Raw genomic sequence first — 14363 nt, forward strand, 5'->3', positions numbered from 1 at the left:
GATGAGAAAAAGAGAAGAGGAGCAAATTCATGCTGTAAGGGGACTTTTTGCAATATATTTATTCAGTCAGTGCAGGATCAGACAAGACTATGAGGATTTCTCAAAGGTGGAATCATTAAGTTTTCATAGATAAGTTGTAAACCAGTGCTCTCGGTTGCTGTTATTTTTTCACTAGAGTGTATTTTTCACTTCTTACCCAACAACAGCAACTGGATGTATATTTCTATTTTTATGCTTAGATGTTTTTTCTCACAGTGTTAGCCACTGATGAATGTGTAGACTGTGTAGTTGGAATTTAAAGTTGGGGAAAACATGTACTAAATCTAATGCTGTTCCTATTTTTATTACTGAGTCTTTACTGCCATCTAATAGAGAAGATTGAATTCTATATTTTTCTTGAGGTTGATGAATGAAATGAGACATTATTGTCCTCTATAGTCTGCCAGAGCCTCTTGTTATCTTGCAGGTACTCTGTTAGGAAAACTTGAAGGGCATCTGTGGTCCATTATGAAAGACTGTGGAGGAACTCCGTCAACCTCTTGTTCTTTCTCTCTATTTTGATGTACCGTCATAAAAATGTACTCATTGATGTACTCACTCAGTGAGCACTAGTTTTGTAATTTGCCAGCACTCTGGAGAGCTCTGGCAACAAATGGCTTATTTGTATATAAATAAGTACTGTATCACAAGGAAATCATACCTTTTTTTCATAGAATCAAAGAATAATTCAATTGGAAGAGAAGTCATATGGTCATCTGGTCAAGCCTCCTTTGCAAAGCCCCAGGTTGCTCAGAGCTTTGCATAGTTATGTTCTGAGAACTTCCAAGGATAAAAACTTCTACAACATAACCTCTCTAGGCAAGCTTTTCCAGTTTTTCTTATGGTGTTGTGGTTTTGAAATCCGTTCTTATTCCCGGATGCCAAAGACACCAAAGATGTTCTTCTGAGCTACCAAAAAGTTTCTGCAGAGGTATAAAAATAATGTGTGAAGAGTGACTAGAAAAGAAAGGAGTCCAGCATGTCACTGGATCTGTAGCATGATCTCTTACCTTCAGATAGAAAAAAAAAAAAAGTGGGAGAAGCTTAAAACAATGGGTGATTGCCTAGAAAAAAAAAAAAATCTCCATTGTCTAGTGCCAGACTTTTTTCTGGTGTTGTCTCTTCATGCAGAGAAAGAACAGATGGACTGATCTGTTTTAAGCTGATTTCTGCATCTTTCAGCAGAAAACTGGCATTTTCTGTAATGTGGGCCACTCTTCATTGTCATGATCCAGTCACTGTTTCATTCTGACCATCATCCCTGTGTGGGAGTGAAAAGGGCATTTTGATGGCATTTGTGCATTTTCATGGTAATTTACAATTACTTCTGGAACAATTAAATTCTTTTGAGACCCCAATATCACCCCAAATTCAGATGCTGAATGTTGCATCTTCTTCCCACTGGAGCTGATAGGCCAGAAGTAACAAGGTGGGTTTTCCTCCCACCTGGAAATTACATGGGAATATTCCACAGAGTGGCAACAGATCTGCTCTCTAGCAGATTTCCTTTGCAGGTGAAGTGCATTTCAATAAGCTGATGAGTTGTGTTTTGCAATTTCTGCCACCCCTACCGTACAGTCTTCTACTAGACTAAGGTTAAACTGACCTGTTTGTTCACAGCAAACTAATGCTGTGATGCTTCTTAGAGCTATTTTTCCAGACTGTCAACAAAATTATTTCATTGCATACATTAGACTGCTCATAATTTCAGCTGAGAGAAATGACTTAAGCTATGGATGCTTACAAGTGGACTTTGTTACGTGGGGTAACCCAGAGGATCAAGGGGCTGTGCCCTCAGTTGATTTGGACTTCTCTGAGGAAGTATGACTATCTGTCACATTTTCCGTGTGAAATTCTTACAGTGAAACAATATATGACTGTCCCAAAGATGAAGCTTTTTCCATCCATTTTTCCAGCTTTAGTGATTTCCAGCTGTATAAAGGCTGGAAAGCTTGGATAACAGTAATAGCAAATTGTGATGTTTTTGTTGAATTCTATGCTGTCTTTATTATACACTTTTTCCAGGAATTTAAAATTTTCTACTGAGGATCTCTCTCTCAAGACCCTACTCAAAAATACTTTTTTGGCCCATTAATGATAACTTTGCAGCAACCATGCTTATGTTGGGTTGTGTAAACATGGGTCTTTGTTTTCATTCCCAAATAGCCTGACATTGAGTTTATCCTATTTCCAAAGCTAAAGGGAAAGTCACTTGCTATCTTTTATATCTCCCCTTTTGGATATGCCAGCTTTCTGCAGTGGAAAGGGATCAGTGCAACCAAATCTCTGTTTTGAGGATGTCAAAATTTCCTGAAATTATGAGGGAAATTCTCCTTGGTTACTGTATTGAGAAGTTTATTAATTATTTGGTTCTGTTATCTTCAAACTTTGTTTCACAGGCCACTCAAAGTACTGAATTACCAGATTATCTCCAAATGATTAGAGCACTTAGCATGTACTTCCAGGTGCACAGTTACATGCTGCAGGCAAATGCTATTTGCATCTGAAAATCTGTGCACTCTTGTAGGAGTGTCCTGTCTCTGGTTTAGCAAATTATGAAAGTGGCGAGGTCTGATTTCTCTATCTTCTTTTGTCTTTGTATGATCAGAAGATGCAAGACTTCCATCCCTGATTTTATTGCTGTCATCTATGCTTACCCCCTGACAATTTTTCCTTGTAGTGATTTTTCTAGATACTTTCTCCATGTACTGGCATCTGCCTTTGTTTTGGACATCAAGGAATTTATGCTTGGGGGGTTGGTTTGATCTTAAAAGATGGAGACAAAAGCCCTTGTGTGAAATGGTTATTTGGTTTTTTTAGGTCCACATTATTTTTCCTGTTACTTACCTACTGTCAGAAGGGATCTTGTCTACAGAAGCCAAAGGGCTATAACTCTGAGCTTTTTAGCTAGGCTGCCTCTAAAGGAAGATACATGGTCCTCAGCCTGGCTTTTTAGGCCAATTAAATGTGAGTGTTTTATTCTGTGTCATAAACCTCCTTACTCAAATCCATGCATTTCACAATAACCCTAGGTGGTTCTCTGTGTGGAGTTTGGGTTAGTGTAGATTAACCTGAAATAGTAGGTTGAGGCTTATGTTCAGACACTCCTCTGTGAGAGTTCACCGTCACAGATATTTGCAGGAGTTGGCTAACCTGAATGGAGAATCCTTGACAACACTGTTGCATGCATCCAGGTGCTTCTAAAAATCTTTCGATGCTGGCCAGATCTTTGCAACAGGTCTTGTCAGTTTAATGAAATTTGAAACTAGTTTACTATGTGTTGATGAGCTCCATAAGGCAAATGAAGTGTGACTCTCTCAAGTGTGACTGAATGTGCTCTTATCTTATCACTGGATGTTTATCTTAATTTACTATCCTGTGTTTTTTGCCATGTTTGTGTCTTTTCTATTTTTCTTTTCCAGATTACAACACATTTTCTAATGCTTTGAAGAGATGCCGTAGCCAAAAGAAGGAGAACTCTGTGTTCAGTCAGCGAACAGATGAAGCATCTGCTGCTCAGTATTTTCAGGTATTGAAACTTCAGTGCCAGTTTGTGAAATCTGATTTACTGTCATTTGCTTGACCTTGGTCACCAGGTCAGTTAGAAAGATAGCTTCGATTTATTCAGACTAGTCAAGACCTTGGTAATTTAAGTACCAAGTAACTTAAGGTAGGATTGATAGATGAACTTTATCTGTTTTCTGGTTTTTCTTTCCTCCTTTCCTTTTAGTTTTATGGCTGTCTGTCTCAGCAACAGAATATGATGCAGGATTTTGTGAGGACAGCCACTTATCACAGAGCTATCCTACAGAACCACATAGATTTTACAGATAAGGTAAGCTCTGGTAAGACTCTTAAATATTCCAGTATGCTGCTTAGGCTCTAAACTTCAACTTGCCCTGTAGAGCAACACTGATTAGAATGGAGCCTTTTCTTTCCTGGGACTTTGTGAATGAATATACTAATTCACGTGTTATATACATGGATGACAATATATGATGGTACATCCTCAGGATGAATGGTGCCAAACGTGGATCCAAACATGAGCTACAAATTCCTCTGCTGTCTTCTGTGGACAATCTGGGAACATACACATGTATGTTTCTTGACATTTTAGGCTGTCATCAGTCCCATTTGGCATCTTAGACCTTGTATACAATATTAATTTCCTTATCTTGACTGTGTATTTGCTATTGTGTCATATAGTCTCTTGCAAATACCTGCAAAGGTATTCTAGTTTATGACTCTCTCATGGAGGTCTACACTGAATGTTTTCGCACCCCACAGTCATTGCAAACTGAACAAGCACATAAGTGGCTGCTGTGACTCCATTTGTACAAGGCAAAGATTTGGAAACAATGCAGGAACTTATAACTTCAGATGCCAAACTAATCTCTAAAATATGTATATAGATCCTGAAGACTACTGTAATGAATGTAATGATGATTATTACTTCTTTATCTAGTCCTCTGCCTCTCACATTGTCCAGACTAGATACTTCAGCAAAAGATGAAAGAAAACTTACACTGGGAAGATTAGGATAACCTGCCTCCCAGCCACAGACTAAATAATTTTCTAATTTCATTTTTTAGGGTCCTTGAAATGGAAAGCATAGGACTGGTATATTTTACAATGGGTTTTTTTTCACTTTTTTTTTTCCTATTGCAATTTGTCACACTAACTAGAGACTTTCTGACCCTCTCCAGGACCGGTCCCCATGCACACTCTTCTCTGATTCCACCCTTAACACAGCAACAAATTCCATAATGTAATCACATGTTATGCAGAAAAGTATCTCCTTTAGTAAGATTTTTAATTTATCAGCTTTCTAATTCTGTCATTTTGCTCTTATGTTGTGAGACAAAGGAGGATTGAAGTTCTAATTTTCTATCATTCCTCCTTTGTATCAATTTTTGTTGTCTTTTCTTATGTAGTTGTTTCTGAGGCCAGTGTTCTCAGTCCTCTCTGTCTTTTTCTGTATAAAGGAATTGCACATGCCCTGTTATCATTCTTGTCCTCTTTTTCAGTGTCACCATTAATTCTGCAGCACCTGTTTTGAGAAGGATTGGCAGGAATTATGCATGGTAGTGTAGACCATGCCATACAATTGATTTATATTGCAGAATTCTAACTTCCTAGTTATTGTTTACCGTACTTCTCGTAAATCTTCACTTTTTTTCTTGTAACTGTCCGTTGAGCATTGATCTTCACCAAACAATTCATAATGGTGCCTACACTCTTTGTTGTTGCTGTTGATGATGATGATTCATTTAGAATTTGGCTGGTGCATGAACAGTTCATATTTTCCACAAAGCTATATTAATCAGCACTGAGTTTAATTTATCTATGCATTGTCCAGTGGCCTATCTCCACTAGTTCTCTCTGTTCTTTAATCACTGGATGTTTTGTCATCTGCATATCTTGCTATGACACTGCTCACCTCTCAATAAAAAACAGCAAAGAAAATAGGCTGATCTTGTGTAAGCAAATAGGCAGTTTGTAAGCAGCAGCCCAGCAGGAATGTTTTCTAGGTCTCAGAATGTCAGCTGAGACCATGTGAGCTCTGTTCATGATGTTTAGGCAGCAGACTGCAAACAAAAATGATGGAGAAAATGAAGCTGCAATTATTCTTTTTACATTGTTGTCAATTTTTTCTTATCTTGTCTTTAATAACATATAAGCAAATACTGAACAAAACATTTCCCTTTAAATGTGTAGCATATTTATGGCCAAAATGAGGAGAGTTGTGTGAAATTTATCTGGATTGTTCAAAGATTATTATGTTTTAACTATTAATGAAGTTTAGTAATAACTTCAGGTGCAGCTGATAATTTTTCTTTGTCATGCAACTTAGGTAAACAGTGCTTCTTTAAAAACTACACTTAACTATTCACTTTTGTAGAAATGAAACAAACCTTTATAGAAATGAAACAAATAGGTTTCAGTCTCTGTAATTTTTTTCAGGCCTGAGACAATCCTCCTCTCCTATTTAATTCAATAAGGTTAGTAACCTAGTGGTGTGCACAGGGGTGCTTCCCCCAAAGCATGTAGTATTGGATGATACCAACTGGGTAAGGGGAGCTAGTGTATCATTAATGGATTAAATTTTGTACTGGAATATGTAACTTGAATATGGTGAAAGAAACAGCCCAGAGAGGATTTTATTTGCCATTGGCTTCTTGCCAAATAGGATGCTCCCTTGTTATAATGCAAAAGGCAGATTTATCCCTGTATGTAACATATCCATCCCATTTTTGTGCCTGCAGTGAGGAATTCAGGTTTTGCATACTCTTTGCCTCTGTAGGAAATCTTGCTGCTGTGCAGTAGTACAGCTTACTTGCTTTTGCTCTTGGTTTATTTATTTTCCCAACTGTTGGAGGTGCCTTGGCTTCTTCTCAGCATAGCTAATAGTAAGACTATTACAGGCTGGGTGTTGTTGGCCACCCACTTAGAAAATGATCTCTCTTTTTCCTGATTTTGTTGAGAAATAGCAATTTTCAGAATAAATGTAGCTGAAAAAATTGAACTACCTTCATTGTGGCAAAATGCCTTCCCATGAGAAACTGAGAAACCCATTATGCTGAGACTTGATCTGTTGGAAATATGGCAACTATATTTATCCTACATCCGGAAGCTATAAGGCAGGCAGAAACATTTAATGATGGCGGTGAGGAGAAGAAAAAGGCAAAAGGACATAATTATTGTAATACCTCCATTATTAGAAAAAGTTTTATTCAATTGCTATTTGTCTTATTATTTCTTACCTACTCTGCATCTCCCTAATATATTTCTTTACCTTTGCTGCCTCCTTCCCTAAATTCTCTAGTTTTTGCCTTTAGGGAAGGGATATCTGGTGATAAAGTATATTTTTTCCTTATTCTAGGCTTTGTTTTTGAACAAGAATATATGAGAAAGTGCAGCAGGTTATCTGAGTTGTGCTGGACAAAATTAATTCTGGATCCTTTGAGAGGGTTCTTAGTGATAAATTCAAACACTGTCTGTCAGAGGTAAGCTGTATTAGGACAAACTGGGAGTAGTGCTTGGATCAACCATTTATGTCATTGAAGCTTAAAAGAATAAGGAGAACTCATTCAGAATCTAATGAATCTGAGGCTGGATTCTTCACATTAATGTGGTAATTCTTACCAGCATATACTCCTCCGTATTTACTCTTAGGAGGAGTTGCCTTAGAGCTTTCACTAATTTTTTTAGTGTAACTTTGTCTTAGGTTTTGAATTGTTATAGAGCCAAAAGGGGTAGTTCAAAGTGTTTTAATTGGTTATACTAAAAAAAAAGGGTCATAACTAAATTTTACAGTAGCAGCTTATAATGCTGTTTCAAACTGAGTAAAGGCTGACACATTTCTACTTCTTTTGAAAATAAGTCTTAAGTTCTGAGCCTTTTGAATTGTTTCATCTGTAGTCTATTTATGAATAGTTTATTTAAAAGCAAAGCAACTAGAATTAGAATATCTCCAATGATCCTGGATGAAGGATCACACACATTAACTATTCACATTATTCAGTCAAAGACACATGCTAAAAAAGAAAAAGAATAATATTTTCTGTATATAATCTTGCTGATAGATAGTAATTTTGAATGATAAATGTCATTGTAGATATATGACATTTTTGCTTTTAGTTTTATGTGTTTACCGTGTTGTTGCTCTTCCTTGTTTGACCTCTGCCTCCCACCCCTTTTATTCAAAAGTGCTTTTCAGGACTCTTAATTGTGCAAGTGCTCAAGCATACACGCATATTTGCACGTGTGAGTAATTCCCATTAAATTCACATTAGGAAAGTTATTCATCTGTGTAGGTGAAAGCAGGAGCAGTACTGAACTGTGGTCAGGAGAGCAGGGTATAAGTTATTCCTGACTCTGATTTCTGATAATTGCTGAAGTAGCTGCATTCACATTACAAAATAAATACTGAAGCACATACAATCTACCAACTCTCCTCTCAATAGGCATATCATCATCACCCAAGTATCTGTCTATTATTTATTTCAAAATTCTGCTTTCAGAAAGATGCATACTAGTACCATGCATTGTTATTTCACAGCATTGTCTTAATGACTGCTCTTAGGATACTCTTCCTATCTAGAGAGAGCAAAGCGTTCTGTATGAGATGCCAGTGATAAAAGCAATGCCACTTGGGGAGCAAGGTGTGCTATTGCAAGTTCATTGGATTAAAAGTAATTTAGGTCAGAAAGAACCTCTGGACATCTCTAGTCCAAACCTCTATTAAAAGCAAGGCCAACTAGACCAGGTTGCTTAAAGTCTGTCCAGTTACATTTGAATGAATCCAAGGATGGAGATACCACAGACTCTGTAGGCAACCTGTTCCAGTGTCTGACAATCCTTACGGTGAAAAAGTTTTACTATGTCTGTTGGAATTTCTTATGTGACAACTTGTGTCCATCGCCTCTTGTCCTATCGCTGTGTGTCTCCTTCAAGAAGAGTCTGTCTTAGTTTTCTCTGAACTCCCATTAGGCAGATGAAGACAGCAGTAAGCTCTCCTGTTAGCCTGCCTCCTCTCATTAAAACTAGACTAACTGATTTCTCTCAAGCCTCTCTTCATATGTCATGTCCTCCAGCCCCCTAATTATCTTGGTGGACCTCCATGAAACTTGCTGCAATATGTCAGTGTCTGTCTTGGGCTGGGGAGATCAAAACTGGACAGAGTTCCCCAAATGTCATCGTAAAATGGCCTTTCCATGACCTCTGCTGGTTGCACTCTTGCTAATACAGCCCAGTATGCAGCTGGCCACCTTGGCTCTAAGGGCTGACTCGTATTCAGCTTGTTGTTGAGCAGGAGGACCCTTAGGTCTCTTTTTTTTACAAAGCTGCTTTCTAGCAGTCATCCCCTCACTAGATGCTGGGAATGTTTGCAAGCAGCGTATTCAGTAAAACAGCTCTTCTGCTCAGCTTATTGATCACTATTGATCAGGAAATCATCAAGATGCTGCAGAAATCCCCTGGATTGGTTCTGCCCTACCATACCACCCTTCCTGTAGGAGCTGGGGTGGTTGAATTTCTCAATAATTAATAGGCCCTATAATCATGAGGCTTCCTCCAGAAGGCATCGTTTTCCTCTTCTTGATCAAGTGTTCTATAACAGATACCTACTTCAATAACATCTGTATCCCTACCCTGTATCTTTTCATCCCTACCCATAAGGTCTCAGCTAGCTCACTGCCTGTTCCCAAAGCTCCAGCACTTGACTCATTCTTTGCATAGAGTACAACCCCTCCTCCTGACCTTTCCAGCCTATTCTCTCTGACAGCCTGTAGCCATCCATCAGAGCATTAGCTACGCAAGCTACCCCACCATGTCTCTTTTCATCCCTGTAAGGTGAAAGCTGTGCATCTGTGCATGGACTCCAGATTCCTCATGTTTGTTTCCCATGCTATGTGTGCTTGTGTACATGCATCTCAGATGGCTCCTGTCATGCTGTTTTTACAAGAGTTGCCTGGGGACCCTCCATTGCACTGTCTCCTGAACGGTTCCCCTCAGGCCTTCACTTCTCTTCAGGCTATGATGACCTCCAACAACATGTACCTAGTTCTTCAGACCTCCTTGTTAGGTTGGAAAACTGATGGCAAAGGTACTCTCGTGCTACCTTTTGAGATGATCCTGTCTCTCCCCAGCCATCTTCACTGTTCAAGAAGGTACTGCACTCATGAAAGCTGCATTTCTGTCTGTGATACCAGCTGCACAGCCAGGGCTTTTGCCTCTAAAAAGTGTCTGTGAAGATCCTGACTGTCTCCTGTTCGGCCTCCCCAGTGGTTCAGTCTGGTCCTCTCCACCCATTGCTTCAGACCTGGTGGCTCTTCCAGCCAAAGCCCACCTCCCCCACAGATCACCACCGATCCCAGCCTCAGGGAGAGCCATCAGCCATTCCATGCAGCCCAGCACCCACGCAGCAATGTCCTCCCTTACAAGTTCTGTCCTAGATCAAGGTCTCTGGTGTGCCAAGGGCTGTTGATCTAGCAAGTTTTGTGGGGCATGCCTATGCCTTGTTGTGCAGCCTCCAGCAATTCCCGCTCTGTGTCACATATGACTTCTGAGCCCCTTTTCCCCTTGCTTCACTAATTACTGGGCAAATGCTACCTCTGTGTCAGCTGCTTCGGTTTGCTGTGCTCATTTGTGTCTTCATTAGGGTCTTAATGTGGGTCAGGAGTGAGCTTCTGATGTGAATTTCTATCATGACCACTCAGGGTGCTTCAGTTCACATTGTGGAGTGGTCTCAGAGTAAGCAAGATGGCTTAATTTTGGATGAAACTGAACTGGACTAAGCTAGAAGAAAATCAGACTAGAGTTAGTTTTAGTAAATCATCCAGAAAAAAAATGTTCCAATACAGGTTACCACCTGCTGATGTGGACATAGGTATAATGTAAGAAATGGCATCAGAATTAGGTCTGGTGCAAAAAGACATACTTCTCCACTGAATTTTTTATATTGAACTTGAGCAGTTGACTCTTCCTTACACTTTCTGCATATGGAGAGAGAAAGCATTATTGTATTTGCGGTTCCCGTTAGCTATTGAGAAATAGCCCATAAAAACCTATGGTTCAATGAAATCGGCTTTGACTTATCATTGTCTCCCTCCCTCCCTACTTATGTAACCAATACTTACTGTCACTTGCTGTTCTGAAGAGCTGGTTCTGGGCATAGACCATACTCTAAACACCTGCCAAAGCGTAGAACCAAAACTGGATCTGTAACAGCCTGTCATCTGTGATATAAAAAATGAGCTTAATAGAATCTTTCACTAGGAAAGAAAATTATTAAAGTCAAGGTTCTGACTTCTATGCCAAACTTCAGACTACGTGCAATATCAGAAGCAATGTTTATTTATTTTGCAGTGGAGTACTTCTGTAACATGGATTCGCACTATCTACAACAGATTCAGGCAGACTGCATTCTTCAATATATAACCTAAATGTCATGTAGAGTAACTTTTGGGGAGTACAGTGTGCCCTTCACTCTAAGAGATTATTTTTCTGTCAAACTATTCTGTTTGAATACACAAAATCTTGAGTTTTAAAGGCTGCTAAGCAATGTGCATCATATGGGAAGCTGGGGCAGAGAAGCAATAAAGAACAGGGGTAGCTGGTGGTATACTAGGCTGCAGTATATACTCTGAATCTATATTATATTTAAGCTTCTCTGCTCTTGACTCTTGAGATCAGATCAGGGCTGTAGCTCGGTTTCATGGTTGAAGTGCTTTGAAATCTTAGGAGGTTCCAGTTCCAGGTGGCTTAAATTCACCTAATCTAGCCCTAACGGGCTTGTGAATTTCATATCCTGAATCAAAATTTAATGAGAATTTCAGCCACAGGGACAGGAAAACTTTTGCTCCTTTTTTTCAGTCAAGCAAAAACCCATAGGAGGAACCCAAATGATGAGCTGTTCTGTGAGATTTTTCTCAAAGCTGGTATTCACATTTTGGGGAAGCAAGGTACTGGTATTAGCCTAATTCTGTTGGGCAGTACAAAAGTGGGCTTTGCATCAAAGATCACATCAGTCATGTCATCTTAACCATTTGTCTGGCAGTTAGCCTCTCTTTCCATGTTCTTATGCCTCTGCAGCAGTGTTGAGTGACCTGTACAACTGAATAAATCTTGGAACTAGAGGCTTGTCTCGACTGTTGCAGCAGTTGCTGGCTTTGCACTACACTCCACATTGAAACAAAAATTTTGAGCCTTTGAAACATTTCAGTCATTATTTTGGCTTGCAACAAGTAAGCCACTTGACTGATGGAGAAAGTGAGGCTTTGAGGATTTATGTTTAACTGAGGGCCTTTGAGAGACACCACATCAAGCAGGGCAATTAAAGGTCTAATACTAACTTCAGCAAGCAGAACCAATATTTGAACAAAGATACATAGTTTGGTTTTATCCAAGATACTTCCACATCACAGAGTGATTTTTCATTTAGAAATATATGATTCTGTAGTCCTTAATTCTTTGAGAATTCTGTAGTCCTTGATTCTTTGAGAATTATTATTGCCATGTTTTTCCCTCCCAGTGTATTCAGACTATGCTTGTTTTTCAAACTTTTTCCTAAAGAAACTTCATTACCAAAATCTATTTCCTCCAGACTGTAACCATGTATTTACACATGAAAATATTCCACAGTCTTTAAAAAATATGCTGTTGCTGCTAAAAGATTAAGCACACTAAAATGCTTCAAAGCCTTTTCACTTTTTCAAATGAAATTAGTAATTATTTTGCATAATTCTAGGCTTACTAAATGCAGGGTACAGCTATGAAAATTTAGTTACTTAAGAGAGGTGTCAGGAAGTGACTTTTTGATTATTTTGTTTCTTTTGGTCTGCCTTTTGTTTTCAAGGTGGTCCTAGATGTTGGCTGCGGATCAGGAATCCTTTCATTTTTTGCAGTGCAGGCTGGAGCTAGAAAAGTCTATGCGGTTGAAGCTAGTTCAATGGCAAAATATGCGGAGGTAAGTGTTTTTCACTTACCAATTGGTAGAATCGTGTAGAGTGAAAGTGTTAAGAAATCTACAACTGTGCCTCAAAAAGACTAATGCTGAAGTCTTCAGTGTGATTTGTCTAAGAAGTCAGGTCTCTAATGGGCAACACTTTTTTCAAAGGTAATTTTTGAAGGTGTTCTAAATGTTCCAATGTGTAAAATAAATGACTATATGATTGTTGTTTCTGTGAAAAACAGTGCACAGTCATAACTGTGATTAATTTTTTTTTACTTTCAGAAGGGAAAAAAAATTAAACCACATGTTGTTTTTAATGGGTTCTGTGCAAAAACATTTGGGTGTTTTTTTCCTAAGACTCTTGGACATATGTGTGATCAGCTGAGTTAGTTTCCTGCTAAGTGTGAGCAGTTAGGTCTTTCAATCTTCCTACAAAACGGTGTTCTTAGGGTTTAAAAAGGACATGTCTGAAGAATGCACTTAGTTTTAAAACCTGTTTTTCAGGCATTGTTTGTACTAAGAATTCTAATATAATTAAAAAAAAAATTTAAGCACTCAAAGTGGTATTGGTAACTAAATCCCTTAGGAGGAGTTCACTTCCTAAAAAGTTCTAATCCCAAATAGCAGCAACAGCAAAAATGTCCATGTTTTTTCTCACAGTCTCTGCTTATTTAGGTGAACATCAGAATGTGTGGGTAGAAGTGTGAGCATTATTGTTATAAATGTTGTCAATATTGATCAACTCTAGCTGAATTTTTATGTGCAAGAGGGTGAAAAGTGGTTGGGTGGAGGATTTTTCATCCCATACCTAGAAAAAGTTTGCAGAATCTAGATATTCATTTTTCTTTTTGCTTTACTGGTCTAGAATATAAATGTTCATTAGCAGTATTAAGAGTCCATGGTTCCTCTAAGTCCACACAATGAGCATGCAGCAGTTCACTGAATGTTCCTCCCACAATGCAGCAATGCAACCTTGCTCTTGGTGAAGGCTGGTGAGCACCAGCTGTCAACTGTAACATTGTGAAACAAATGCATTGCTATTGGAAACTGAGATAATTGCTTAGATCTTAAAGAAGAAAATGGGGATATTAGACATTTTTATTTCTTTCCAGGTAGAAGTAGTGATTAATGTATAAATTCTTTGTATTTTTCATTCCAGCTTAAATACAGGACTCCATAATGTCATAAAATATAGTTTTAGCTGCATTTACACTAAAAATGACAACAGAAGATTTGTAATGTATATAATTTTAAAATGCAACTCATTATTATAGTCCAAGGAGTGTAATATTTATTTCCTCCTCCAGTACTTTGCTGTTTCCCTACACTGAAAAAAATATAATTCAAAGGAATTCTGAATATTATTGTCCCCTTTTGTTTACATTCATGTCAGTCTGGCCTACCTATTGGATTTTCACTAACAGACAATAGTTTCTGCCTGGCATTTGTGTATCCAATGCTTACCTGCTATCTTCTTTTCCTGTTTCAAAAACTTCAACAGAGGAGAGAGAAACCATGTGAACCTTTATCATGACTCTGCACCAGTTTTTCTTCTGTTTTGTGACTCCATGTTTTGGATATACAACTGCTGGCAGCTGGCTCCTGCCACATGCTGTCCATGGTAGAGAAATAAGTTTGAAACATCTTGCCTAACAAACCAGTTTGTAATAGGGAGGATATTGTGTAGAGTGAATGATAGCTAGTACTCTTCAGTGGTGTGTGCATGAGATGTGAGTTGAAAGCAATCTCAATCTGCTAATTTCACTACTTCAGTAAATCCTTTGCCAAAAAAAATGGTGGGGAGCAGAAGAAATAAGGCTGAAAGTGACTGATGCTGCTAGTTGTTTTGTGTAAACAGGAAATGTGATTC

At 38.5% G+C, this 14363-nt stretch overlaps 1 protein-coding gene across 1 annotated transcript in view; it reads left to right on the plus strand.

The window, feature by feature from the left end:
• Nucleotides 1-14363, plus strand: part of LOC104638028 (histone-arginine methyltransferase CARM1) — an 82636-nt gene that overhangs the window by 44503 nt on the left and 23770 nt on the right. Inside the window, exons 3-5 of the mRNA XM_075741044.1 lie at nucleotides 3462-3568; nucleotides 3770-3874; nucleotides 12398-12508. Of these exons, the coding sequence (XP_075597159.1) occupies nucleotides 3462-3568; nucleotides 3770-3874; nucleotides 12398-12508 (323 nt within the window). The remainder of the gene's footprint in view (nucleotides 1-3461; nucleotides 3569-3769; nucleotides 3875-12397; nucleotides 12509-14363) is intronic.

The sequence above is a fragment of the Balearica regulorum genome, chromosome Z, assembly GCF_011004875.1.
Source record: "Balearica regulorum gibbericeps isolate bBalReg1 chromosome Z, bBalReg1.pri, whole genome shotgun sequence".
Taxonomy (NCBI): Eukaryota; Metazoa; Chordata; class Aves; order Gruiformes; family Gruidae; genus Balearica; species Balearica regulorum.